The 27,718-nt window shown below is 40.6% G+C and overlaps 1 protein-coding gene across 1 annotated transcript; it reads left to right on the top strand.

The window, feature by feature from the left end:
• The first annotated feature begins 350 nt into the window (after positions 1 to 350).
• CHKA (choline kinase alpha) lies at positions 351 to 27,541 on the top strand. The gene is made up of 12 exons (XM_076344292.1): positions 351 to 810; positions 4,884 to 4,995; positions 15,299 to 15,352; positions 19,851 to 19,964; positions 20,588 to 20,721; positions 21,003 to 21,107; positions 21,477 to 21,535; positions 23,191 to 23,278; positions 24,209 to 24,317; positions 24,803 to 24,909; positions 25,224 to 25,305; positions 26,111 to 27,541. The coding sequence occupies exons 1-12, from the start codon at positions 476 to 478 to the stop codon at positions 26,168 to 26,170; spliced, it is 1,359 nt and encodes a 452-aa protein (XP_076200407.1). The 5' UTR covers positions 351 to 475; the 3' UTR covers positions 26,171 to 27,541.
• Positions 27,542 to 27,718: the final 177 nt, after the last annotated feature.

Raw genomic sequence — 27,718 nt, 5'->3', positions numbered from 1 at the left:
TGCGCGCGCCGGTCACCGAGACAACCGGGGAACGGCCAATCGGCGTGCTCCGCGCCTGCCCCTCGCGCACAGGGGTGGCCGCGACAGCGGGATCGAGCGCCTCGTGCTTCTTCGCGCACCAATCACCAGGCGCTCCGGGAGCTGCGAGTAGGCGCGCGCGCTCCTCGCGCCCGCTCGCAACTTCTCCCCCTTCCCACCCCCGCTCCAGGCTGGAGCCGAAAGCCCGGAGCCAATCAGGACGGAGAGAAAAAGCGTGAGGCGAGCGGGCCCGCGTGCCGAGCTGCCTATAAAAGGGGGGGCCGGGAGCGAGCGCGCGGCTCGCTCGCTGCTGGCGCTCATAACGGAAGGACGTACGCGAGGTGAGAGAGCGAGAGCGCGCGAGTTGTCGCGCCCGCCCGCTCGCTCGCTCTTCGCCCTAAAGGCCGCCGCGCCCCCTCCCTGCTGCCATCGCCCTCTCGCCTGCCCGCCTCGCACTATGAAGACCAAGTTCTGTAACGGCGAGACCGAGCCTTCCCCGCTCGGGCTCCTCCTCGGCTGCAGCTCCGGCGGGGGCGGCGGCGTCCTCCCCGCCGCCGGGCAGCCCCCCTCGCCGCTGGCTCACGCCGACCCCGAGGGGAAAGACCCCGTCGCGGCGGGCAGAGGCGGGGGCGCCACGATCCCACCTTCCGCGCTGCTGCTGCCGCCGCCGCCTGAGGAGGAGCCGCCGATCGACCCCCGAACGCGGCGCAAGGCGTATCTATGGTGTAAGGAGTTCCTGCCAGGGGCCTGGCGGGGGCTGCGGGAGGAGCAGCTGCGCATCAACCCCATCAGGTCAGCGCTGAGGAGGGGGTGGTGGTTGGTCCCTGTGGGGAGGGGGCGGGGCCGGTTGGTCGCTGGGAGTCCGAGTCGTTTCCTGGCGCAGGAGGTGCGGGAGATGAGGGTCTCCCTCTTTTTAAAAAAAAAAAAAAAAAATCCTTCCTAAATTTGGTTTTCTGGGCGGAGGGGAGCAGGCTCGCGGCATGCCGCGTGGGGAGTGACTGCGCATCCGCTTCCCGCATTCGCTCTGGGGCGGCGCGGGCATCCCCTACTCCGCGCACCGACGTGGGGGGGTTTGCGGCTGGCGGCAGGGCAAGGCCGGCTGGACCCACCGCCTCGGCGCGGGGAGTCTCGCCCGGGTGGAGGTGGAAGGGCCTTGCGTCAACGGCCTCCCCCCCCCCGCCCAGGAGAGGGTGGTGGTGCGAGGTGGCTGGTATTGCAGCGCGACGGCAGCACCTCGGCCCTGAGCCAGGGGAGGGGCCCCGGACCTTGACGGTAAAAGCGATGGAGCTGGTAGAAACGGCTGCACCGAGTACGGAGTTCCCTCCTGAGAAAAAGTACTTTTTTTGGTGTGGCCCTGACCGTTCTGAAATTCAGAAGTTAGCAGGTAAATGCGGTGTATCGATGATGTGAATCATCTTTTAGCATATATAGTAGCCAGTACTTGTGACTCGGCATGTTGGCAGCAGAAATGTGTAAATTGGGGATGTTCTAGAAGCCATACGTAATGTGTTTGAGATCCTTGCATTCTTTGTGGAATTAGTCTCTTTTTTATCCGTCCTGTATGCTAGTTAAACCGATGTTAGTTCAGAGTTTCATTTTTACAGACTGCTTGTCTAGTGTCTTAGTGCTTGATCCTTCTACCTGATCAAATGTAGTCACATACAGTTTCAAAGGATATGGTTATCAGCTTCTCCCCTTGAGTCCTGAGTTTGCTTTCCTAGTGTTTCTACTTTTGTTGATACATGAAATACATGCGAATCTACCCCCAGTTAGCTAAGAGAGCATAAACTGTTGACAAAGCACTGATACATAAAAATATAATCAAAATCCGTCATGCTCATTTCTAAATGTATTTTAAAAGCCTTATTAAAAATGAGCAACTCATTGAAAGCCAGTGCAGGTAGTATTTGTATTTTTAGATCATTTCTCCTCACTTGATATGATCATAATAAGTTTATGAAGGGAGAGAATTTTTAGAAGACTGATACTGTTCCTAGACAGTAGATTAGTCTGATAATATGTCTGTAATCTGACTTGGTTAATTCTGTTATCATCCTTATTAGTGTGTACTGCTGATTTTGGTATTTATTTTCTAAAGCCTTAGGTTTTAGCACAGTTATTCTTGCATTTCTTGGAAACTTCCCCTCTGAGACACCGCTTCAAAATGGCTTGATGGTTTCCAGATTGGGAGGAAGAGAGGGTAGGCCGAAACTTAAGAATGTGTAAAACCATGCTAATTGGCAGTTGCATTGATTTTGGCAAAAGTCTTTCCACCACTTTTTACCTACGGAGAATGCAGCATCATACTGGTTTGCTGATTCTAGTTTCACAAAAGTCAAGCACGCAGTGTGCATTCTCCAATGCATCTGTCAGTATTGCCATTTTGACTGCACATGATGTTCATGAACAGCTGGTATCATAGGATGAAGGGGTCCAGTCTTTATTGTTTGAGAGCAAAGAAGTAGGTTCGCATCTAATCAGAATGCAAATATATAAGCACATCTAACTGCTGTGGCTGTGATTTGGGAAAGCTATGGGAAGCTTTGAAAATAGGTGACCTTTTTGGAAGGGCTTACTTTTAAGTAATTTGTAGCAGTAGACTAACTGGTGGCTTTATCTGTATGAGTGAGATATGCCCTTTTGACCCTTAAGCTGCTGAGTCTACTGACCTTTCAGGAGAACAATACCTTTTATTAGACTCCTGTATGGGTTTCCTTGATTAGAGGTAACTTTTGAGGTCTTAAGTGCATAAGACTGTAGTGAAACTTCTGTTTAATGGAGTTCAGCCTCAGTAAGACACTCCTGTTTGGCTGGAGAGGTATAAAAAAGAAGAGTTTCTGGGCTTTCATGCACTGTATGAAGGCTGAGCATGTGTTTAAATAAGTAACATAACTGTTTGTACAGGATTTTGAGCTCTAGTCCAGTATTCTTTATAGAGTGGGTTTCAATGTGTTTAGTTCTTCTCTTTAAGTATTGATATTTTCACCAAAGTCTACATCAGAGGCTTAGAAAAGGTGGCAAATGTTTTTCAAAAAAATCTGTTTAGCACAGTTTAAATGAAGCTGGAAATGTAGTTGGTATAACTAACCAATGTTCTGATTGCATCTGAATAGTCTGGCTTTGCTCTTCGTTTGTTATACTTTCCATCTGTCTGTTTTTTCTACCTGTTCACCTTCATGGTTCAAAGTTACTTCATCTCTCTTGTCTCTAAACATCCTTTTTTGGATGCCTGCCAAGCCACCTGGTTCTCATCTGTCTTCTTTCTTGAGCATATTGTGCAGCTGCTGTTTTACCCTATTTTCTTGAGATTTCTTTCTCAGTTGTTGACTTTGGATATGTAGGCCAGCCCTTCTTCTCTGTATCACCTCTCAGTAAATACATACAGGTCGTCTACTTCTTGGTAGCCTTTTTCTCCAGAAAGTCTTCACTACTTCCCCACTGCATTGTAAGGGAACCCAGAAAAATATTTGAAAAAGCATTGAGAGGAGTGTCAGGTCAGGACTAAGAACTGCATTTTAGCCACTGCATTTTGGATCTGCCATGGATTCCTGGAATCAAAGGTCACTGCAAGGTAATATTAAATACTGGTGTTTTGGGTGTTATGAAAAACTGTGTTACTTTGTGAAGGAAATCACAACATGACAGAGGTACTACTATTTAAATTCTAGAGTTACTGCAGTAAGTTATGTAGCATGCTACAAGTAAAATTACTTACTTTTTAAATCTGTGCTACCTCATCCCTTTACTGCTAGCTACTATATTTGGATTGTATCTGGTTTTGAAAGTTCTTTCTTTAATGGTGAGACAGACAAGTTTTTTTCAGTAGAGCTGATTTGCATTTCTGTGTTGCAAGTAAACCAGAAGTTTCAGTACTTTTTCCTCTTATAGTAGAGGAAGAAGTAATAGGGAAAATCTATTGCAGAAGGGAAATTTGAAAACTTCTTAATGAACGTATTGATAATGAAGAGGATGCAGAAAGACAATGTAGTAAAGAAAATGTGGGTTGAGTAGACTGGTGTTCTTAGTGAGCAACTGGAAATCAAGAAATTTAGCTTCTCTAATCTAGTATCTATCTACCTTGATAAACCTGTAGAAAACAAATGCTGTCACTTTGTCCTGTAAGAACACTGTTGTAAAACAGTAATTATATGAAAAACCAACATGCTTGTATAACCCCTGAATGATTGAAGCAAAGAACTCCCTAGTTTGTGTCTTACCTGATAACATTCTGAGGGTGACTTTAGTTTTGACAAACACATGAACAAATTCTTTAAAATAAAGAACTGCTTTAATTGTAAATTTCAAAATTGAAAACAAGTCCCTAAGAATGATAGTATAAGTAAGACTTTCATCAGCGATGCTGTAGCACAGGTATTCAGGTTAAATCTTCGTAGCTAATCTTTGTAGCTGCCATCCCAGTGATAGCAGCTCTTAATTCAAACTTAAGGTTTTATACTCACTGCATTGTTTTAAGCTTATTCTGCTGTCTTCTTGCTTGTTTGTGCAACCAAGTATATCTGACAAGCCTCCAGCATCACTTTCTAGAAGTCCTGAAAATAATAAATTAACAGAAGTCTACATCTTATCTTAGTTGCCTGTTGCATTTTACATCAGTTTGTTCATAGCTTGAGCTGTAATTTGGATCAATAGATCTTGATGGTGAACTATACATGAAGAAGCATGAAGCTGCCAATTTTTTTTTATTGAAGCCTTATGAGTTACTGGTACTGTTGGAAGATTGCTTCTTGTGTTAGAGTAGATCCATTAATCATACTAAAAGGATGATTAGTGCGCCTCTGATTTGTAGAAAACGAAGCATGTATGCCCATCCAAGTTAGCTGATAAACTTACCTTTGTCTTGATAGAGGTGGACTCAGCAACATGCTGTTTCAGTGCTCACTACCTGATACCATTGAGACAGTTGCAGATGAACCACGGAAAGTTCTCCTGCGCTTATATGGTGCAATCCTGCAGATGGTGAGTACATAGAGCGCTTTGGGAGTGGGAGGGTTTCCGTAGCTTAATTGTAATATGTTTGGAGATCTTAATTGGTGACACACTGCAAGTGTGTGCTGCTTTATCCTTTTGGGAATGTGTTTTAGTGGTAGTGGGGTAGATTGCTAGCTTAAAGCAGTTTTCTTTATAGTTTGTTATTGTCTAGAACTTACACTCCTTTCTATACAGATCCTTGGCGTGTATCAGCTGAAGGCTCATTTGCTGTCTGTTTGATCAGTAATGTTTTGTTCATGGTGTTGAGTTTGGACTGTGATGTTTCAGAAAAGTTATTAAAGTTTGCTTCTGTACAGTATGTAGGACTTTGGCATAACTAGCAAGATTGCAAGAGACTAAGCTGCTTAATTTTAATCTTGGTAGCACTTATGAATCTCGGAGATTAAAGTTGAAGGTTTTGTCAAACTTGTACAGTGCTCAAGCATTTTATTACATCTCATGGGTAATTGTGTTGCTGGAAAATTTGATCTGTAGTGTTACAATAAAAATGAAGCACAAACATCAATACCGTACAGCCATCTCATTCCAAAACATGCTTTCTTAAATGTGTGATATGCCTTGTAGCTGGCATAGAAGCTTAACCAGATGTTTGTCGAACTCTCTAATGTTACTTTTCTTTTATTTGGTTAGTAAAATGTAAATAGCATTGAAATTTGTCAAACCTTAAGAGAAATGGTTGGCAAATCTGTTTCAAATTGTAAGGTTTAAAATCAATAATATTTTGTAAAGGTGATCTCTTCTAAAGCTTACAGGCTGTTACCGTAGGACTGTACAGCAGATCTTCTCTTACCCATCTGTGCTAGACACCTGATTATATTGTAAATAAATAATCATAAGTGTTTAACCTTATGAAAAATTGCAGCTTCATAAAATTACACTTGGATGTTGGGAATTGTTTCTATTTGACTTCGAGGGTCTGGTTTTATTATCCATTAATTTGATATTTTCCGGTAGTCAGTCGTTTGCTTTGAATAACTGATCCAATATTTGAGGAGATTGACTGTTTCTGAAATTTCAGCCCATTCTTCCTGCTTCTGCTGCCTTGACCAAACTTACTATTAAAAAAATCTCATTGGATACTGTCACTTAACTGGCTTTAAAGTGTTCTTTTATTGTACTATGTAAGGTATTAACTTTCCCGTGGTAGCAAACTTTACCAGAAATATGTAAAAGATTCCAGTGGCTTGAAATAGCATGAAATGCTTGGCTACACCACTGTATGTGTGTTGGGAAAGTTAAACTGTTAAACAAGAAAAGTGTGTAGGAGTTCATTAATTCAAGCTTAAATAGTCTTTCCTTTAGTTTAAGAGAAACCAAAAGCAAAGTGAAAAAAATGGTGGTGAGAAACTTTGTTTTCAAAATGATTCCTAGGGTTGATGCGAAGAATTTTTTTCAGAATTTTAATGGCTTTAATGTAATGCTGACTTAATATGTAGAAGGCTTGAGTAGGAACATGGGCTGTATAACTGCTGTAGTAGTAGAACTTCTGTTGCCCAAGACCTGTGAAGAAATGTGGCCTTTCCCTTATATTTCAAAGGAAAAGTAAAGTAGACTCTAGAATTTGGTCTTCCCTCAGGGTTTTTAACTTGACTTTTCTGTGCCCCTGTCCACTGAAGAAATAAAAATAAAATTTTGGGCTCTAAAATCAGAACTAATTCGGTTTGAAAATTGAAAGTGTGTTCATAACTTTCTAACCTTTCTACTCTTGGTGTTGAAGGATCTTTTGAGATGTCTAACTTCCTTTATTTCCATAGTGGCAGTGAAATGACTGCTCTTGTTGGTGCAGTTCACTAAAGGTTAAGTAAGCAGAGAAAGTCCCAAGGTAAAACTTTCAGATTGCATTGAGGTTCACAATTTTTGTCGACAAACATTTGTCTCTTCCAGCCCCTCTATCTTAAATGCAAGTTAAAATATAAGCAAACTGTTTTATTGGGGTATTTTGAAAACCTCACTTAGGATTCTTATGAATTTCTGGGTGGCATAAGCAGAATCTTATGAGAAGCCTGTTAAGAGGGAGTAATTTGACATTTTCTAGTAATGTTGCTTAAGTTTAAAGCCTTGTAGAAATTAAGGGATGCTGCTTAAGTAAGTTGAGTTTTGAGACCTTATGCTAAAATCACGACTTAATTCTCAATGACTTAATTGTAACTGCCACTGGGTATTAGTAGTTACCACTTGTTTGTTTGAGCCTTTGTAGCATGTTTTAACTCTTGTCCATTTTACTTTCTGTTGAAATTGGAGCACAAAACAGTGATAATATCAGCTGTTCTTATTCCTTTACTGTAAATACTACAGATCTATAGCAATCTGCACCAAATTGTTGTATGTACAGAAAACAAGTTTAAGTTAAAACTTTGAATAGAAGTGAAAAATAGATACCTGATACTAACTTAAGAATGAATGATACTGGCACCATAATTCTTTGAGCCACCTTTTAAAGGAACCTTTTTTGCAGTTTGAAAATAGCCCCAGTTTGCTTATTATGAATCTTGGAAGACACAAATGTCAGTACATGAAACTCATCCAATACAAACCATGCCAGTTGGCTAAAGTTGCCACACAGGGAAGGCTTTGTGCCTTCCTCTGTCATAGCTGATATGTTTAAGCCAATTTTTCGTGTGCATGACTGTTTTGGGGGGAGTTGGGGGGAGATGAACTGAGCTGGCTCGGCCATTATTATGAATGGTCGCACTGGCATGGATGTTTAAAAATCAAGGACTTCTCCTGAGTGTATCCTTGAGCAGAACTTTTTTAAGACAAGTATTTGTGCTTGTGACAGGTTAAAGTACTAACCACATTAAAACTCAAATGTTTGAGGCACAATGCAGATATGTTCTACATTGAAAAAAGGGAAATGTCTTACTCTGCTTCACTTATTCTTGCTCCAGCTTAGTTGCTAAATTTAAAGGGGAGCATTGAAAGTAAAACTTCCTCATGACAAAATGTCTTTAACTGTTGGCTACATCAGTGTTAAAACAACTGAAACAAAAGGTTCTCCAACAATATGCCATTTAATGTCCGGACTTTTAAGATTGGATTTCATACGCAGATCACTGTAGTGTTTCTACTTAAATTCAGAACAACTAAAACTTCCCACATCTTAGAAATGCTGATAGGATTTCAACATAAGATAGCATCAACAAAAAAAAAGAAGCTCAAATTAAGGTGAATTTCTTTGAAGTTCACCTATCAAAAGGTAACTTGGGGATTGATTCCCATTCTTTTACACATGTCAAAAGAACCTTGAACTCTGATTCACTGGGGCTCTGTTACTTTGCAACAGCCAAAACAAAATCTTGCGTATAAATGAGGAAAAACAAACCAGTATACCTAATGTTCCTCTCTGGTCTCTCAATTTCTATGTGAGCAGACACAAAATAAGTATAAATGGTTGCCACAGTTCTGTGGTAAATCTTTTTCCATACCTGCCTTGCTGCCTTTTATTTTTTGTAACTAAATAAAATGCAGACTGCTGTGTAACTGTAATTATCAACGTCTTCTGTGGTTGTTGGTGTCCATGTCTGTTTGTAGCATGGAGTAACTACAAATCCCTGGCACTGGCAGACGGCTTGAAAGAAACCAAGCACCTCTTACGGGGATATATTTGTGTTGGGTGGAGTTAAGGGTATTCTGGGGGTAATGTACCACTTTAGTTGTATATGCATGTGTTCTCTGCTGCAGGCTTGCCCATGCGATCGTGCCTAGAGCACTCTGGTTTCCAGGTGACAGACACGATTCACGGTATAGTATGAGATCTCTGAAGTTGGAGCATTCTCTACAGCTTTCATTTTCTTTAGTACTGGATTTCATTGTTTAAAAATAAGGCTTAAGCACCAGCTACTGTCTGTGCATCTGAATGTTTACAGGAATAACAAAATAGCGAAGTACTGCCCCTTCCTTTCCTCTGCTCCCTCATAAGAGAATGGTAACTTGAAATGAAGAGGATTAGAGATGTCTTTGTGGCTTTTGTAGGGCTTGAACTGGGAATTATTCTTCACATGCTAGATTCTAGGACTTCAGCAAATCAGTATCAGTTCTTTCAGGTCTGGCAGGGATCAGTGATCAATGGCAGATTCTTAGAAGCAGAAATAGTTATTGCTGAATCTAAAACTGCTTGTGTTCCCGTACCCTGAAGTTCAAATCGATGTCTTCCAACAGCTTCTAGAATTAAGAAAAGTTTCCCCTACATAGGTTGCCTCTAACCTCTTAGGCAGTTCCTTGTAATGTTGTAATTCCTTGGGATTTGAATTCCTAGGGATTTGTCTAAATCAAAGTATTGCAGTATTCTGAAGTCTTGAAAACTACTAAAGCTGAGTAAACTCAGAAAAATGGAGTTATAATGTAAGACTTAAATTTGTGGGCAGAGCTAAGGGTTATCTGGGGGAAAAAAAAGTTGCAAGTTACTCCTCTATACAGAATTCTCCACCAAGCATCACTTGGGATTTTTGATACAGAGCTCATCTTCCAGCTACAAGAGAAATAAATTTGGGGCATTAGGGAGAAAATGATGAAGAACTCAATTTTCTGTGTCAAACTACCAGATGTATAAACACTGTCTGGTCATCTTCTGATCACAGATCAGATAATGTGCAATGTCTCCCAGGACTCTTGTCTTGTACCTGAAGCTTCCTGCCTTAAAATCAATTTACATGATCACAAAGTAGACTCCATAACAACTTCTGTTGTCTCTGTGCATATAGCTGTCCTCTGTTACTAAAATTGTAGAATCATTTGGGCTGGAAAAGACCTTTAAGATCATCAAGTCCAACCATATACCTAACACTGCCAAGTCCACCACTAAACCATGTCCCTAAGTACCACATCTACACGACTTCTAAATGCCTCCAGGGGTGGTGACTCAACCACTTCCCTGGGCAGCCTGTTCCAATGCTTGACAACCCTTTTGATGAAGAAATTTTTCCTCATGTCCAATCTAAACCTCCCCTGGCGCAACTTGAGGCCATTTCCTCTTGTCCTGTCACTTCTTACTTGGGAGAAGAGACCGACACCCACCTCGCTACAACCTCCTTTCAGGTAGTTGTAGAGAGCGATAAGGTCTGCCCTGAGCCTCCTTTTCTCCAGGCTAAACAACCCCAGTTCCCTCAACCCCTCCTTGTAAAATTTGTTCTCTAGACCCTTCATCAGCTTTGTTGCTCTTCCTGGGACACGCTCCAGTACCTCAATGTCTTTCTTGTAGTGAGGGGCCCAAAACTGAACACAGTATTCAAGGTGCGGCCTCACCAGTGCCGAGTACAGGGGCACAATCACTTCCCTACTCCTGCTGGCCACACTATTTCCGATACAAGCCAGGATGCTATTGGCCGCCTTGGCCACCTGGGCACACTGCTGGCTCATATTCAGCTGGCTGTCGACCAACACCCCCAGGTCCTTTTCCGCCAGGCAGCTTTCCAGCCACTCTTCTCCAAGCCTAATAGTGTAGCATGGGGTTGTTGTGACCCAGGTGTGGGACCCAGCACCTAGCCTTGTTGAATCTTGTGCAGTTGGCTTCCACCCATTGATCCAGCCTGTCCAGATCCCCCTGTAGAGCATTCCTACCCTCACTCCCACCCAACTTGGTGTCATCTGCAAGCTTACCGAGGGTGCACTTGATGCCCTTGTCCAGATCATTGATAAAGATATTAAACAGAACTGGCCCCAGTACTGAGCCCTGGGGAACACCACTTGTGACCGGCTGCCAACTGGATTTAATTCCATTCACCACAACTCTTTGGGCCTGGCCATCCAGCCAGTTTTTTTACCCAGCAAAGAGTACACCCATCCAAGCCACGAGCAGCCAGTTTCTCTGGGAGAATGCTGTGGGAAACGGTGTCAAAGGCTTTACTAAAGTCTAGGTAGGCAACATCGACAGCCTTTCCCTTGTCCACTAAGCGGGTCACCTGGTCATAGAAGGAGATCAGGTTAGTCAAGCAGGACCTGCCTTTCATAAACCCATGCTGACTGGGCCTGATCACCTGGTTGTCCTGTACGTGCCATGTGATGGCACTCAAGGTGATCTGCTCCATAACCTTCCCCGGCACCGAGGTCAGACTGACAGGTCTGTAGTTCCCTGGATCCTCCTTCTGGCCCTTCTTGTAGATGGGCATCACATTTGCTAACCTCATCTGGGACCTCCCAGGTTAGCCAGGACTGCTGATAAATGATTGAAAGTGGCTTGGTGAGTGCTTCTGCCAGCTCCCTCAGTACCCTTGGGTGGATCCCATCTGGCCCCATAGACTGGTGTGTGTCTAAGTGGTGTAGCAGATCCCTAACCATTTCCCCTTGGATTATGGGGGCTTGATTCTGCTCCCTGTCGCTGTCTTCCAGCTCAGGGGGCTGGGTACCCGGAGAACAACTGGTCTTACTATTAAAGAAGACTGAGGCAAAGAAGGCATTAAGTACCTCAGCCTTTTCCTCAGCCTTTGTCACTACACTTCTCCCCCCCAATAAAGGATGGAGATTCTCCTTAACCCTCCTTTTGTTGCTAATGTATTTATAGAAACATTTTTTATTGTCTTTTATGACAGTAGCCAGATGAAGTTCTAGTTGGGCTTTGGCCCTTCTAATTTTCTCCCTGCATAACCTCACGACATCCTTGTAGTCCTCCTGAGTTGCCTGCCCCTTCTTCCAAAGGTCATAAACTCGCCTTTTTTTCCTGAGTTCCAGCCAAAGCTCTCTGTTCAGCCAGGCTGGTCGTCTTCCCTGCCAGCTCATCTTTCGGCACATGAGGACAGCCTGCTCCTGTGCCTTTAAGATTTCCTTCTTGAAGAATGTCCAGCCTTCCTGGACTCCTTTGCCCTTCAGGACTGCTCCCCAAGGGACTCTGTCAACCAGGCTCCTAAACAGGCCAAAGTCTGCCCTCCGGAAGTCCAAGGTAGCAGTTCTGCTGACCCCCCTCCTTACTTCTCTGAGAATCGAAAACTCTATCATTTTGTGATCACTATGCCCAAGACAGCCTCCAACCGTCACATCACCCACAAGTCCTTCTCTGTTCACAAACAACAGGTCCAGCGGGGCGCCTTCCCTAGTTGGCTCACTCACCAGCTGTGTCAGGAAGTTATCTTCCACACACTCCAGGAACCTCCTAGACTGTCTCCTCTCTGCTGTATTGTATTTCCAGCAGACATCTGGTAAGTTGAAGTCCCCCATGAGAACAAGGGCTAGCGATTGTGAGAGCTCTCCCAGCTGCTTATTGAATATTCCGTCTGCTTCTTCATCCTGGTTGGGTGGTCTATAATAGACTCCCACCATGTTATCTGCCTTGTTGGCCTTCCCCCTGATTCCTACCCATAAACACTCAACCCTCTCATCACCATCATTAAGCTTTAGACAATCAAAACACTCCCTAATGTACACCACCTCTCCTTCCTTGCCTATGCCTTCTGAAGAGTTTATAGCCATCCATTGCAGTGTTGTGTGAGTCATCCCACCATGTTTCCGTGATGGCCACCATGTCATAGTTTTCCTGCTGCACAATGGCTTCCAGCTCCTTCTGTTTGTTGCCCATGCTGTGTGCATTGGTGTAGACGCACTTGAGTTGGGCTGTTGATCCCGCCACCTTTTCTGGGGGAGAAGCTCCAATTCCTACATGACTATTCTCAGGTGCTTCCATGGTTTCTAACAACATCCATAACCCTTGCGTCTTTGCTGCCGCATGGATCTCCATCCCCTGCCTACACCGAGACAGCAGACCGAAGGACCTCGCTAGCACATCCTCCCTCAAACATTGATGTGCCGCCCCCAGGCTTATCTCTAGTGAGCCTGGTTTTATACCTTTCCCCCTTCAAATCTAGTTTAAAGCTCTTTCAATGAGCCCTGCTAACTCCTGTGCAAAGATCCTTTTCCCCTTTTGAGACAGGTGTACCCCGTCTGTCACCAGCAAGCCTGGTGTTGTGTAGACTGACCCATGATCAAAAAACCCAAAATTGTAGTGAGCTTTCTTAATCTGCTTTGAGAATAAATCTTCCCACAATAAAAGCAGCACTGAACAAGTGTTTAAAGAAATCTTAAAGATGTAGAACACATGTCTATTTCTAGTTAGTATTTCCATATAGAGAGAGTGATTAAAAACCTCCAGCAGTTATTCAATCATTCTCTTATTTGGGTAATTAAAATCTCCTCATTGCTGTTGAAGTAAATAGCTCCCAGAATTGGATATAAATGGAGTGAGCCATTAGAGTTTATGGAAAACCTGAAGTTTTGATTGGTTTAGCCAAGAATACATGAGCTAAATATGTAGGTCAAATACCTCATGGTATGAGATGTTTCACTTTGAACCACTGTTCTCATAGGTGATTGTGCAGTCAGAAAACAATTAAATCCTACCACTTTAACATCTGTTAAACTCTTAGAGTTAAACTCTCAAACTTCTGTTACATAAAATTCCGTCCTGCTTACTTCATTCTCCTTGACTACATGTACTGGAGACTTTCCTAATTCTAGGCTGAGTACATGGCCACTTGTGAAGACTGATCCTCTCCAAGCTCCCATTCATATTTGCAAGTTATTTACAAATTCCTTTGTATTCATTCTCCTCTGGACACTAATGCTCCATGCTGAGGGAACAGAAAAGAGGAAGGGATGCCGCAGAAGTCTCCTTTTCTGATGACTCTGCAGTACACATCCCTAACTGTCTCTTTCTAATGGCACAGTAGATGCCATTAGGCTATCTCCAACACTAATTTGAGGTGGACTCTTAGAACTGGCTAGCTCTTTATACAGTATGACTTCTGGAAAGTGGATGCCAGTTCAGGTTCTAGGGAAAAGCCTAATCTGCTTACCTTCTGATGAACTGAACCATTCTGAGACCACCATTAATCAGGAAAGACTCCTGGATGGTGAGTAACTTTCTGACTGTTCAAGAAAAATCTGTAAGATGCAAGAGTGGTATTGATGTAGGACATGCTTGTTCAGAGAAGCCCTCTGTAAATGACTTTAATACTATTGAGTAGTTACGCATTTAGTTTTAGTGAATATGTTTTGACTTTATTAATTTCCTTGAAAGGAATATAAACTAATAGTAGTTTTCATATTGTCTTGTTTTAAATTTATTATCCTAGTGGAATGGGAAGTACTTGCTGAAAGACCATCGATTCATGTTAACTATACTTCTTCTATAGCTTCTGAAATACTGTAACTGCATAGCTTGTGTAAATCATTAGCTTGTTGTATTGTACTTAAGGCAGCTGGTGTTGCTTAACTGTATTCCATTAAGTTCGTATTTCCACCCTTGTTTTGGACATGTTAGAGCTTTGGAACAGAAGGGTATGCACACGGTTCTATGAATCAAATGTTTTTGTTCAGAAGGTGGAGATGCAGGCTACCTTTATGGGCCTCTAAAGCTAGTCTGGTTTAAACAGTCAACGGTGGAATTGCAACATAAATAGCAGCCACAAACTGTCACTAATTCTAAGCAAATATTTGCTTTTTCTTCTCCTTACCTTCAAGCCCTTTAAAGGACAAGGTTTTTATTATATCTTGAATTTTAAATGTGCAGCTCTATTAAAAGCATGTGCCATTGAGGGTTCAGTTGCTGAGGGTATGATCTAATACTCTGAAACTGCTTTATAATGACTGTTAACAATCCTAGCACAATACATTATGCATGGAATTTGTTAACGTTTTGCTAGTGTACTGCAGTTCTTACCGAGACATCTTTTAGCTTACATGGGCAGTTCATTTGAAGGAAAATCTTGGATTTGCACAGCCAGTGCAAATTGTACATATAGCCTAGACAGCATACTGTAAATAAGGAAATTCTAGTCACAAGAAATTTGGAAAATAAGGTAATAGAAAAAACAAGTGTGCAAGCTTCATAACATGCCTCTTCTAGTAGTCCTTCTAAGGCTTTTATGTAATCTCTGTAATGTGACTCTTAAGTGCTTTAGCTGAAAGAAGACTATCATCCCAGATGTCATGCAGAGGGACTTAATTTTCCCTTAATTAAAAATGTTCTTCTAAGCTTATGATACCTTGAAATCTTGTTTTGAAATACTGGGAAACAATAAAAACATACCTGAAAATCAGCTCGCAGGCTATTTACAGGAATGGCTTGGTCTCAGTGGCACATCCTTTTGAAAGATTTTGGAATTGTTGAAATAGTGTGGTGGGCAGAGGTCAGATGGATAGTAGTGCTGTAGCTGTCACAGATCAAGACAGTGTTAAGACATCTAGTTAATTGTAGCTGGCGCTTCTACTCCCTTTGTTCTGGTGGTTGCAGGTTAATCATGTTAAATTTCATCTTCTCATTGTGTTTGCTTTTTCTCATTCATAGAGGTCCTGTAATAAAGGAGAGTCTGTACAGTCTCAGAAGGAAAATGACTTGCAAGTGAGTAAATAAATTTGCTTATTTCACAGAATTCTATAGATGATAGAGAAATATGGTGATCCTGCTTGTTCTAAACCAGTAGTTACTCCACCTGGTGTCTAGGCTGTTTCTAGAAACCGTAAACAGTAATGAAGAAAATAAATCTATTTGCTCATAGAAGTAACATTATAATGTGAGTGTCTGTACGTAGTTTGGAAAGATTTAAACATTCCCCATTAACAAGAAACGCCCCCAATTCTACCCTAAATGGTTTCTTACCATTTCTAACATTGGTATCAGTACTGCTATTTCTAATATTAGGCTCCTCTTTCTTTAGTAGAGGAAGATCAGTACTCTGCTTTACCTAATGCCTATTTTATAATACGTTGATGAACTCTTCTGAGGAAAGTATATGGAACTGGAGAGAACTTCCTCTTGAACATGAAGTGTTTCTGATTAGCACTGTGCTTGGATCATCTGTGTTCTGCAAACTTTAAAGTTCTTGCATTTGGAACCATTTCTGCTCATGCAGCATAATGTTTAGCTGAGTGTAATTTTTCATAAAGTCGTCTGAACAGAATTTGGTAATTTAGATTTCTACCCTGGCAGTATGTTTTTCAGTAAGGGATAACATCACAGCATGTTAGCCAGATGCTTTGCTTGTTATGTACTATTGTTTTTCAGCTCTGTAATGGTTTTGGTAGTGATTAGGGAGAAGTACATTTTACTTGTTTAATAAGTGCTGCTTTTCTCCCCTTGTATTTCCTGCCTTCTGGGAATGCCATCTGAAACAGTTCAAGCATTTGTTTTTTTTCTAGTGAGTTGAAACTGGTTTTAAAATTTTTGTTGTTGAATGACTGCTTTTGAAGTTTTGTTGAACTTCCAGTTAAGTTTACTGGAACAGCTTCAATCAGTTGAACCAAGACTGAAGTGAAAAATGTACTGGTTTGATTCCTTGGTTTTCTTCAGAGATGAAAAATGGAGGTGGCTTGATTTCTGCCCCACCCCAATCCAAAAAAAAAAAAGTTCCTAGAGTTATAAAAGAAAACAAAAATCTAAACAAGCCCCACCCTGGTGCCAGCAGCTCATAGAAGTTTTGCAGTGCAGGAAGCAAGGCTTTGAACTTCAGAGCTGTCTTCGTTTTGTTGCCTGAAAATAGTGATTCTATGCTGGTAGCTTATTGTTTTCTGCTATTAACCTCATAGTGCTGGAACTTCACTGTTGGATCAGTGTACTCAAGAATTCCTGTCAGAATGGATTTGTTAATTTTCTTGAGTCTAGGTAAAAATTGTAGGAAGGTTTGATTGGAGGAGTTAATGTCATCCTTTGGAGAGAAGAAACACCTCTGGGTAATCCCAAAATGTTCTGGATCACTAGCAAAAGCATTGTAGCTGTTCTGAGCTGCCTGGTGTTTGACAACTGTGACTAGAGATGGGATAGTCTTCTGTCAGCTCATAAGGTCTTTTAACAGAGATTATCTATGTTTTACCTTGGTTTTAGAATCATAGACTGGTTTGGGTTGGAAGGGACCTTAAAGATCATCTAGTTCCAACCCCCCTGCCATGGGGAGGGACACCTTCCACTAAACCAGGTTGCTCAAAGCTCCATCCAACCTGGCCTTGAACACTTCCAGGGTTTTGCTATAGTTAGGGGTAATTTTCCTCAAAATATTACTATTTCATGTATTTTATAGTGAGCTGTTTGTTGAAGCAAGAATAAAGCAGAAGCTTCAGTTCCAACTGAAGTATAGAAAAGCTTTTCATCTCTCCTTGCTGAATGGGAGTTGCGTACTGGAAAAGTCTTGTAAAGAGTGTTTATAATTCTTAAGCTTGAAATGCAACATTCGGCTTTAAGTATTCATTTAAAAGTGTGAGTGCTCAAATCTTCTCCAGAAGCTTGTTTTAAATACAAGTGCTCATGGTTACATGTTTGAAACTGATTAATAATGAGAGCTTCAGAGCTTAAAACAACAGGTTGTTGTCTTGGCGGTATAAGTATATTGCAAAGTATTTGAAGGCATTGAGATACATAATTTACTTAGTTATAATGCTTGATCCTTTAAAGTCATCAGGTGAACAATTAACTGAAGAGTTAGATACCTAGATTTGTTCGGTGTCCATATGACAATATTCTAATGTCCTTTAGTAGTTCATTTCCACATCTGTACTTGACAGTAGTGTATGGAGTGGAGATTTGGTAAAAGATCCATCAGGTATTATGAAGGAGACGCCTTTGTGCCTGAGATACATAGGTGGTATTATTCTAGAGCTCTCATTGGACTTATTCTCAAGTGACCATTCTGTTAGAGTAGAGGAAGTTCTTTTGGTGCTCTAAACTTTTTTGTCTTTTAAGAGTCAGGCACCAGAGCATTCAAACTTGAACATTCTTATGCTGCTGCTTTTAGATAATATTTGCCTGTACTTTTAGATAATATTTGCCTGTACTTTTTAATCTTAGAATCATAGAATCGTTTAGGTTGGAAAAGACCTTTAAGATCATCAAGTCCAACTGTTAACCTAGACTGCCAAGTCCACCACTAAACCATGTCCCTAAGCACCACATCTACACGTCTTTTAAATACCTCCAGAGATGGTGACTCAACCACTTCCCTGGGCAGCTTGTTCCAATGCGTGACAACCATCGAAGCAGATCTTTCATGGAGAGATGCAGCCATCCTTGTTATCACTGCTGACACAGAAGTTTACAAACTTGCATTCGTGTAGTTGTGGATTATCTAAAGGTTCTAAATTTTTAAGCATGTCTTAAAGGACTAGGGCTAGGCAGACACATGGCGGAAGTAACCCAAAAGTGCACTGTTGAGTAATTGGAAATTTCACTATTTCTGGTTGTCACTTCTGATGCCTTAAGGGACATCTTAATGAAGAACATTTCTTTGGCACTTGCTGTTATCCAAGTATCATGAGTTGGTTTTTCAGTAAGATGTGAAAACAAGGAACTGACATCTTAATGGGAACAGCCAACAGGATTGCTGTAATCAGACTTTTAAAACACCCTGGTGGTGTACCAGGCACAGACAAATTCAATATCGGCTAATAATGGAGTAGACATTCAGTAACGTGTACTTAATTTGCTTTTTGGTGCTTGGCATTAGGCTTCAGAATTGAACTGAAAAGTTCAGATCTGTGGTGGTGAGGGCATGTGAAATGATTAAAAGTACATATTTTTGGTGTATTAGTTCTGCTTCGAGGAGTTGAGATGGAAAAACGGAGGACATGGGTGCAATACATTCATATGCAAATCATCTTAAACTCTCAATTGCTATTCTTGATGACTCTCTTACTTTTTATTGAAGTTAATGCTTCAGAACATAGTTACATGAGTCTTTCCTACACTTCAATATGAAATGGTAGAATTTCTTGAGAAGATGCCAGAATAATAAAGTGTGGACCAGTAATAAAAATAATTTATCAACGGAACTGCCCAGAGCGTACTCAAGAGTGGAACTTGTATAGAAAGAGTTATTTACTGTCACTGCAGTGACCACAATAATGCAAAAGGCTCTGTAGTCTGAAATATCTGAGAGCTTTCTTAATTTTGTGCTCTTAATTCTTATGCTTTTAAGTGTCATGGGTCAGACTTTGAGATGCGTTGCTCAAAAGTAGGCAGAGGCTTAGACCTCTAGGATTTGAGTACAGCTGGATTCTGGTTAACATAATTGCTAGAAGTAGTGATTTATACCATGGCTTCTGTGTTTACTTTCAGCTAATCTTACCCATCAAGAAAGCTTTAGTGATTGTGACTGTATTTTTGAGACGTGTTTCATATTTCTATTTATTTTTAAACATTCATATTAAAAAGCTGTCTGCTTGTGATTGTTATGGACTGAGTTTATTGATGTAAGGAAAACCGTGAAGAAAAGTTGTTGAAACTTGAGGTATGTTTGGAGGTAGAAAAGGAAGAATGTTTATTCACACACACATGCTCCTTAGCAGGAGTTTAAATTATTCTCTCTTTAAAAAAAAAAAAAAAAAGAGGGAAGACCTGAAATGTGCTTAATGGTAACAAATCCTAAGTCGTTCTTCTAAATGAAAAACTGGTTAGTTCAGTCGTTCACTTCATTCACTTGCATAGTTAAAATGTGCTTTTGTGACGCAGTGTTCCAAAGTGTGTTAAGGTAGCCAAGGATAATATTTATAGTTCCTGTGCTGTGCTTCAGTAGGATAAACTCCTTCAGGAAATGAATTTGCAGAGTTCCCACAGGTTAGGGAGGAGAGGGTGTTTTAGTTTTTGCATAGTTTTCCTTTGACCTGGCCCATCAACAGTACCTGTTAAGCAATACAGATTTTGCTCCCCAGCTTTAAACTTGAAAGCAAAATACTTGTGTTGCTCCCATGCTAAGTACAAGTTGTTATTAGTCAAGAAACTTTGGTTAGTAAAATGTTGAGTCTTCTTTTTAAAGCTAACCCTAAAATTTCTTACTTTGTAGCAGTTTAGCTATTGTGCACACATTGTTCATTTCTGTGCAAGCACCAACTAATGCTTTAATTTCTTTTTGTAGGGGGCAGAAGCCATGGTTCTGGAAAGTGTTATGTTTGCCATTCTTGCAGAGAGAGCTCTTGGCCCAAAGCTGTATGGAATCTTTCCACAAGGGCGACTGGAGGAATTCATTCCCGTAAGTCCTGTTCATGATTAGTTAGTGGGCTGCTGGTAGCTGTTTTAATTGATCATGACAAAAAGGTCTCTGGACTGCCCAGAAAAGCAGGGATGTGGGAATAGAATAGTTGGCAGCCTGTAGTAATTGCTAGCTGTAATTTGATACAGTTACAGTGGGTGTTGGAGAGCCCAATTATAGCTCTAGCCAGGGAGAGAGATCTAAAAACTCTTCAGCTGTAGCAGAGACTAATAAATGAAGATAAAAAGCCTGTTAGATACCAAACATAGCATTGGAAGCTATGGAGTAACACTCGTTTAACAGCAACAAGAGCAGATGCTTTTGATGTTCTTAAATATTTACGCTTCTACTTTGAAGATATTCTTAGTGTGAGATGTGATATTCCCCAGGTCTTGATCTAGAAGAGAATTGACTAAGTCATAAGTAAGCTAGGCTGGCTAACTTGGCTTTTTGAAAGACAGCAATCTTATAAGTTCATTTGGGATGAAAAAAGTGTATTGCTTGAATACTATGCTAGTATTTTATACTGTACTATATAGAGACTAATGCTAGTGTTTGTAATTAATCACACTTTTGTAATTAATCAATTAACTGTATTTTAAGAATACTATATTTTATTACAGAGCAGGAAACTAAGTACTGAAGAATTAAGCTTACCTGACATATCTGCTGAAATAGCTGAGAAGATGGCTAGATTTCATGGCATGAAAATGCCATTTAATAAAGAACCTAAGTGGCTTTTTGGAACAATGGAAAAGTAAGTTACGCAATACTTCAAAGTATGGAAAAAAGGTGACCTGTTGTAATTTTGATAAGCAGATCATTCTTCCTGAATGCCTGAGAGCACAAGCTCTCACTGTACCCAGAAACTGTTTCATAGTTACTTGAGCAACTTAAATTACCTTGAAGAATAGTAACATTTTCTTTAGTAACTCTTTCTTTAAACTTTCTTGATTTTGGTTTAAATGGTATCTTAGTATGGGAAGATTAATATACTTATTGTCACAAATGCTGTACTATTGTCTCTATTTTTAACAGATATCTAAATCAAGTGCTGAGGATTAAATTTACCAGAGAATCCAGAACTAGAAAACTGAACAAACTCCTCAGTTACAATCTCCCTCAGGAAATGAAAAATCTAAGGTAGTCTTATTTTGTCTACCACTGTCTTCCAATTTGCACAGTTTCAGTATGAATTTGTATACTTGTTCAAACGCATACAGTATAATACATATATTCATTTTACTTTACAAGTTGGGGATTGTTTTTGGTTCTGTAACCAACCTGAGTCTCATATGACTACAAATTGAATACGATCAATTGCTGATCTGACTTGCTGATCGGTGAAGTCTAACTTCATTGTCCTGATCTTGGGCTCCTAATTGAGAAAGTAGGGTCTTACTAGAAATGAATAGCACTTCAAATTCTTACAACAAAATCCATTCTTTACTTGGAAGTGGAACTGAACTTAGTGATTTGTTACTTACAAGATCCTGTATTGCTGTTTTCTAGAGCTATGCTTGAAGCTACTTCATCACCAGTCGTATTTTGCCACAACGACTGTCAAGAAGGTAAGCTGCTAATATTTCATGACCTTGTTCAATGATGCGGTATTAAGTCTCTTCTGTCATTTGTTTGCTTTCTGAGAGGTAGTCATGTTATCAAGGTACTACTCTGGCAGCTGACCTGAAACAGCAGCCTGTGCACTCCCAGTGTGCAACAGTTGCAAAGCAAAATGCATTGGCTTCAGCAACCCTTCAGGCTAATTAAGAGAATGTCTAGTATCATAACTAGATTAAGCCAAGCACGTACACATGCTCTGATAGTACAGGTCAGCTGATGATTGGGTCCTTGGGTGTTTTCTGTTAAGACCGTACCTTTCTTAGCTGTCTGCAATATACATGATCAGGGTAGGATATACTTTAGTCCTTTTAAAAGAAAGATACTGAAAAAGTACAGTGAATGGTGAAAATGGAGACTAGAGTAGTTTGACTCAGCAGTTCTTAGCTTGTACTGATGCGAAACATTAGGAAAACCTTATCCACCTTTTTTTAGTGCTCTCTCTCTGGGAGTCATGGAGGGAATGACAATTTTTCTGAGCCAGTTCTCTAAAGAGATGAAAAGGAGGGCAGTGCTGAAGGTGTTGGGTATGCTGTGTTTGTGCTCCCTCTCACCTGTACAGTGGGTAAGCTGGGCTGAGCTGGAAGGATGCTATACTAGGATCATATGCAGCTCTGTTTTTTTCTCAGGAGTCCCAGCCTTGTTAGCTAAGGCTGAGGAATTGGCCTGGAAGAGGATTGCCCTGGAGGATAGGCACATAAGGATAGGCAGCACGAGGGGAAAAAGCCACTGATCTGAGGTCTGAAGAGCTAGCTCAGTAGTGGTGGAGTTTGAGGTCTCATTGCTGATTTGGCAAGGTGCAGTACTGGAGGAGTCAGAACATGATAGGTCTGGGGCAAGCTTTGGAACCTAAATTTCCGGGGGGGGGGAGGGGGTGGGGGGTGCAAAATACTGTGGTTGTTCTATTGGTGCAAAGATATGGCATAGAGAACAGATGTACCTGTGGAGAGGGGACAAACTATTGCAGAAATTGAAATTACTCTAAATTTATTTACTAGTTGGCACTTGACAGAGGCAGACTTGATGTCTTTCAGATGAAGTATAGTGACAAAGTGAACTGAAAGACAGATAAAGCAACCTCCCTGTTATAAAGGAAAAGGCTGAGCTTTTCTATAGGTACTGGTTATGCCACATACTAGAATAGCAAAGTGATCAGTCTGTGGCTTTCAGGCTACTGAAAAGTAATTCCTGTCCCAAGTGTTGTGTGATCAATGATAGTGCTATGCAGGTATGAGAGATGCTGCATAATTTAGATCTCAAGCTGTGGAAAGAAACAATTTGGCAAGGGCTGCTAAGGCTGACAGTGTCACCTGAGTTAGCTGCAAGCTAAACACTGGAGAAGCAGGACCCTTGGGAGAACAAATCTACCTCTGCCTGTACAGAAGAAAACTTTCTTGCTTTCAGCTTTGCAAGATTTATAGTATATATCTCAACTTCCAATGAGCTGGTATACAGCCAGTGCAACTTGGCTTTTCCTATCATTCTTCTGTGCGGATGTAAAGGATAACTGGGATTATCTGAACAATGTTTCTTAAGATAGAGTATTGCTTTTCTGTAATTTTCCTGGGACTTTACTGAATATGCTGTATTATCTTAAAATTTTCAGGTAATGTCTTGCTTCTGGAAGGCAGAGAGAATTCAGAAAACCAAAAGCTGATGCTCATTGACTTTGAATACAGCAGCTATAATTACCGGTAAATCACTTTTATTTTCTGTTCAGCAGGAAGGTGTATTACTTCCTACATGCTGCACTGCAAGTGCTGCACTGCTGATTACCTGTCTATTCTAGTGAATTGTGTTCTGCTCTATTAGTGGTGGACAGCAAATATACGTAGTTAAAACAGCTCTGGTCCCGATGGCGTTGAGTGTAGGCATACAGCAGAGTCAAAGTTGTTGGAGCTCCTTGGTTGTCCAGACTAGAGGGCTTGTTTATGCACAAATGGCTTCTTGCTTGCATGTCAAAATTTTTCTAGTGGGGAGATGAGGAGAATGGTAGATGGTGTACATATGTAGGGCAGGTTTGCTTTTGCATTTTTTTCTTCAGTCCTTTCAAATGGCTTTCTCATCTGTGCAGATGAGAGTAATCCTAGGTTTTTCACTGCATGGTTACACAAAATGCTTTCTGTTCTTACCTCAGTCATCTAGGACCTGTGTTTAAGGATGATCTAAGTGTGTGGAGTCATTGGGGATCATTAAACATTAGTATAGCTGGAACATAATGGAACCCTGAATTCCAATAATGTAGAAGTGGGATATGTTAAATACTTTCAGTACGACCTCTTTGCCTGCAATAATGCTAACGTTAGAGATGCATCTGACTTCATGCCGAGATGTAGTGCATAATCAAGTATTTTAACTGCCTCCATTGGTATAAAACTTGGTAGCAAAGTCTAGTATTTTCATGTAGCTGGTAGCTTTCATTTTTAACTGCCCATCTTTACTAATTGATTTTAATAACTTGCAAAAAAGTTGTATTCTGGCCATCAATTCTCTATCTCCTGTAGCAAAACTGCAGTAAGTTCTAAGTAGTCTTGTGCTTTTAAACTTGATTGTAGGTTTGCTTAAGCAAAAACCAATTGCTAGAATGCAAATATTGAGGTACACAGTCTTTATCTCTTTTTCAGAGGATTTGACATTGGAAATCACTTCTGTGAATGGATGTATGATTACACGTATGAGAAGTACCCATTCTTTAAAGCTAGTGTTCTTAGATATCCTTCAAAGAAGCAACAGGTAGGCACATAAGACATAATTAATAAAATGCCAGTGTCCACCATCTTCAAATCTTAACTCTCTTTTTACAAGTCTGTTTTGGACTTACTCTGTCCCAAGACCTTTCCTTCATGACTTCCTTAAATAAAACACTTTCTGTAATCCTGACTGCCTTTGCTTTAAAAAATCACAGAAACTTCATAATAGCTATTGAGGATAGAATATTTACTGTGTGCCATGTAGCTATCCACCACAAAAAGTCCAGTAGTTGTGGACTGCAGCTGTGAAATTAATTGGCAGTAGCAAGATGTCGTATGTTGTCCTAATATTATGGCTTTTCTTAAACCAGACTTCGAAGCACTTATCAGACCCACCTTAAAGCTAACTCCAGCACTGTTGATGTTTGGAAAAAGTAAATGACAACTTATTAAAAGGCCTGCCTAGTTCTGAAAGAAGCAAATATGTCTTGAGACAAAGAGTTGTAACTCTGTTTACTTGCCTTCCAGCTTCATTTTATCTCCAGTTACCTGTCTGCATTCCATGATGGCTTTGAAAATCTGAGCAATGAAGAGAAGTCCAAACTAGAAGAAGTAGTGTTGGTAGAAGTTAACAGGTAACTTGTTTTTCACAACTATATCTTCCACTGCAATACCTATACTTGTATACCTCAGTGGAGAAACTTCAGCCAAGAGAGATTCTAAGCTATTTATATGAAAAATCTGTCCATTGTAACCTTTAGATACGTGGTATACACTATTAGTGGAGTAAGAAAAATACTACTCCATGGGGAAGCTAATGGAATTATTTTTAGAATGTCATACTTGAAGAAAAGGTGTGTACATCCCCAAACTTACGGAATACTATTCTAACAGGACATTGAAATAAGGTGTTGTGACTTAGCTGGTAAACATAGCCTTGTAATTTCAGGTTTGCCCTTGCATCACACTTCTTCTGGGGTCTGTGGTCTATTATACAAGCAAAGATCTCGTCCATTGAGTTTGGTTACCTGGTAAGTTATTTTATCATAGTTTCATGTAACTAAAAATGTATACTCTATTAAGTGGTACGTTATCAGAAAGTAAATGAAATGGCTTCTCACAGCAACTAATATCTTCTAAGTGGAGTAAAACTACTTAAAATCAGTTTGTTACTCGTTTGTGCTCTTTCCTTATGAATGTAAAGAACATCTAAGATGATTGCAAAAACTTCAGAAATTCTTCCCATTGTTACGTGGAGAGACTGTAGCCTTATGTGTCAGGCCTTGCAGTGGGATGATGCCTTGCAGTGAAGTAGTATTCTGCAACAAGAGATCCCGAGCAAGAGGGAAGCTAGCATGCAGTAAGTGTGAATTTGGAAATTGACTACTCAAAGTGCAACATGTAACAACATGTTGATATTCAGTGTGCAACAATATCAATGCCAGGTAGCTTGTTGTACTTAAAGGGATGAGTTCAACTCTTGATACATGTTTAGTGTACTGTAAAGTGATATAACTTTCAGGTACAGTGAATATCCTGCAGGAAGTGTTGCAGAAGCCATCCTTTTTAGTGAAATCCTGACCTTTTTAGTTCCTGTTTTTTCTGACATGCTGGCAGCAGCTAATAGTGTTAGAGTTGGAGTAAGACTGGAGGAAATTTTAAAAGGTCAGAACACCTCTGGAGAGATTATCCTTCTCAAATAGAGCTAAGTAATGCATTGAGATGATGGATTAGGAAGGTAACACAGTTAATACCTTCGTTATGGTTCCCCATCCCAAATACGAAAACTCAGCTGTGTTTACTGTATAGAGTACTGAATGTCCCTTATTTCTCCAGGAATATGCGTTATCCAGATTTGATGCATACTTTGATCAGAAGAGGAAGCTGAAGGTGTGAATGTGGGAGGAGTGGCCTGTTGGTTACTGTATGAAGAGGGCAGCTGGATGGAACTTACACTGTGCTTAGGCTACTGTATCTCTAACGAAGGTGTCACTGAATTCCAGTTCCTTGGGACGCAGGTGTACAGTACTGAAGACTGTATAAAAATGACTTGTTTACAGTTTCGTAAATACTTGGAATGAGATTGGGAGGCAAAAGTAAAATACAACAGTGCAATATCTTTAAATCTTTTTGATCTAGAAGGTATTTTATATTATGGGAGAAGCTTACAATTAAGTGTCAATACCACATGCGTCAGAGCAAACAGTGTTACTCTGAGTACATTTTCTAGGGGGGTGTTGGCATTATGGTTTATGTTGTAAGCAGAACAGTTGTAAAAGATGATTCATTGTATAGACACTGCCTCTTAATGAGAAGGAAAAGCGAAGGAGACAACTGTTAAACTGTGAAGTAGGCTTAAAATCTTACTGTGAGATTAAGTTCAACATGCCCCATGAACACTATCTTCAAAGCTGCTGATACGTTACACCACTTTAACCATAAAGCAACTAAACACATTGAAGTGGTATGCTTTAAAGTGTTATCTACATATACATGAATGTTTCTCTTAAGCTGGTGTGCCTGTGAAGTGAAGTATGAATGAACTTTGAACTGGACATTCTGAAGGAGTTTGTCTTGAACTGTTCATTCCATGTCCTTCAAGAACATGCTTTAGCCCAGCCTGGTTGTCTCTTAAAATGCTGTGTCCTGCACAGGGGGTTCTGTGGGCTGGCAGCACTGGGAAGAGTGCCTTGAATTGCTCTAGCAGCTCCCCGGATAACTGGATTGGCATTGATGATACTTGTAATTGGAGCCCATCTCTCTTCTTGTGTTGCCACAGTATATGGCTGTAAGAAATAGTAGAGCCAAAGACTGCGGAGAACACTTCAGGAAATTGCTGTTCTGCCCATGCAATGCTTACATGGCTTGGGAGGTGCTTTTCTTGCACCTTCAATTTTCATCATGTTCCAGCAATCCAGTAAAGTGGAGTGTCTTGTGGGGAACAATAACGTGTATATTGAAACTTGAGTATAATCTGTGTACATGTCATCTAAAGATTTCTTTAGATTTTTGGGAGCTTGTTTATTTTGGATGTTATTTGTTTGTGCTTTCTAACACACTGTATTATAAATAATAAATTTCTAAGTCTACCCTTTTTCACTTGTATAGCAAATACTGTTTCAAGCAGCTGAAAAAACGTGCAGCATTTCATGTACTGTATAGCATAACTTGTAAAAGCTGTCATTTTATTCTCGAGTATATAGAGAATCATTTTCCGTACACTCAATTATTAATACTTTATAATAAATATAAAGCACTTAAAAACACCATAGTTGATATTCTTAAGTCTTCGTTATATCTGCAGGATAAAATAGATGCTGTTTCTGGCCGTAATCTATGCTGGAAGTACTTTCTTGCTTACCTTCAAAGGCAGACTAATTTAAGCTTTAGGCTCAATGCTGTGGGGTGTACCTTCTACATAAATGTGTCTTTAGCATTCATTGT

This window comes from Aptenodytes patagonicus, chromosome 7 (genome assembly GCF_965638725.1).
Source record: "Aptenodytes patagonicus chromosome 7, bAptPat1.pri.cur, whole genome shotgun sequence".
Lineage (NCBI taxonomy): Eukaryota > Metazoa > Chordata > Aves > Sphenisciformes > Spheniscidae > Aptenodytes > Aptenodytes patagonicus.
This window is presented reverse-complemented; position numbering and strand designations above follow the sequence as displayed.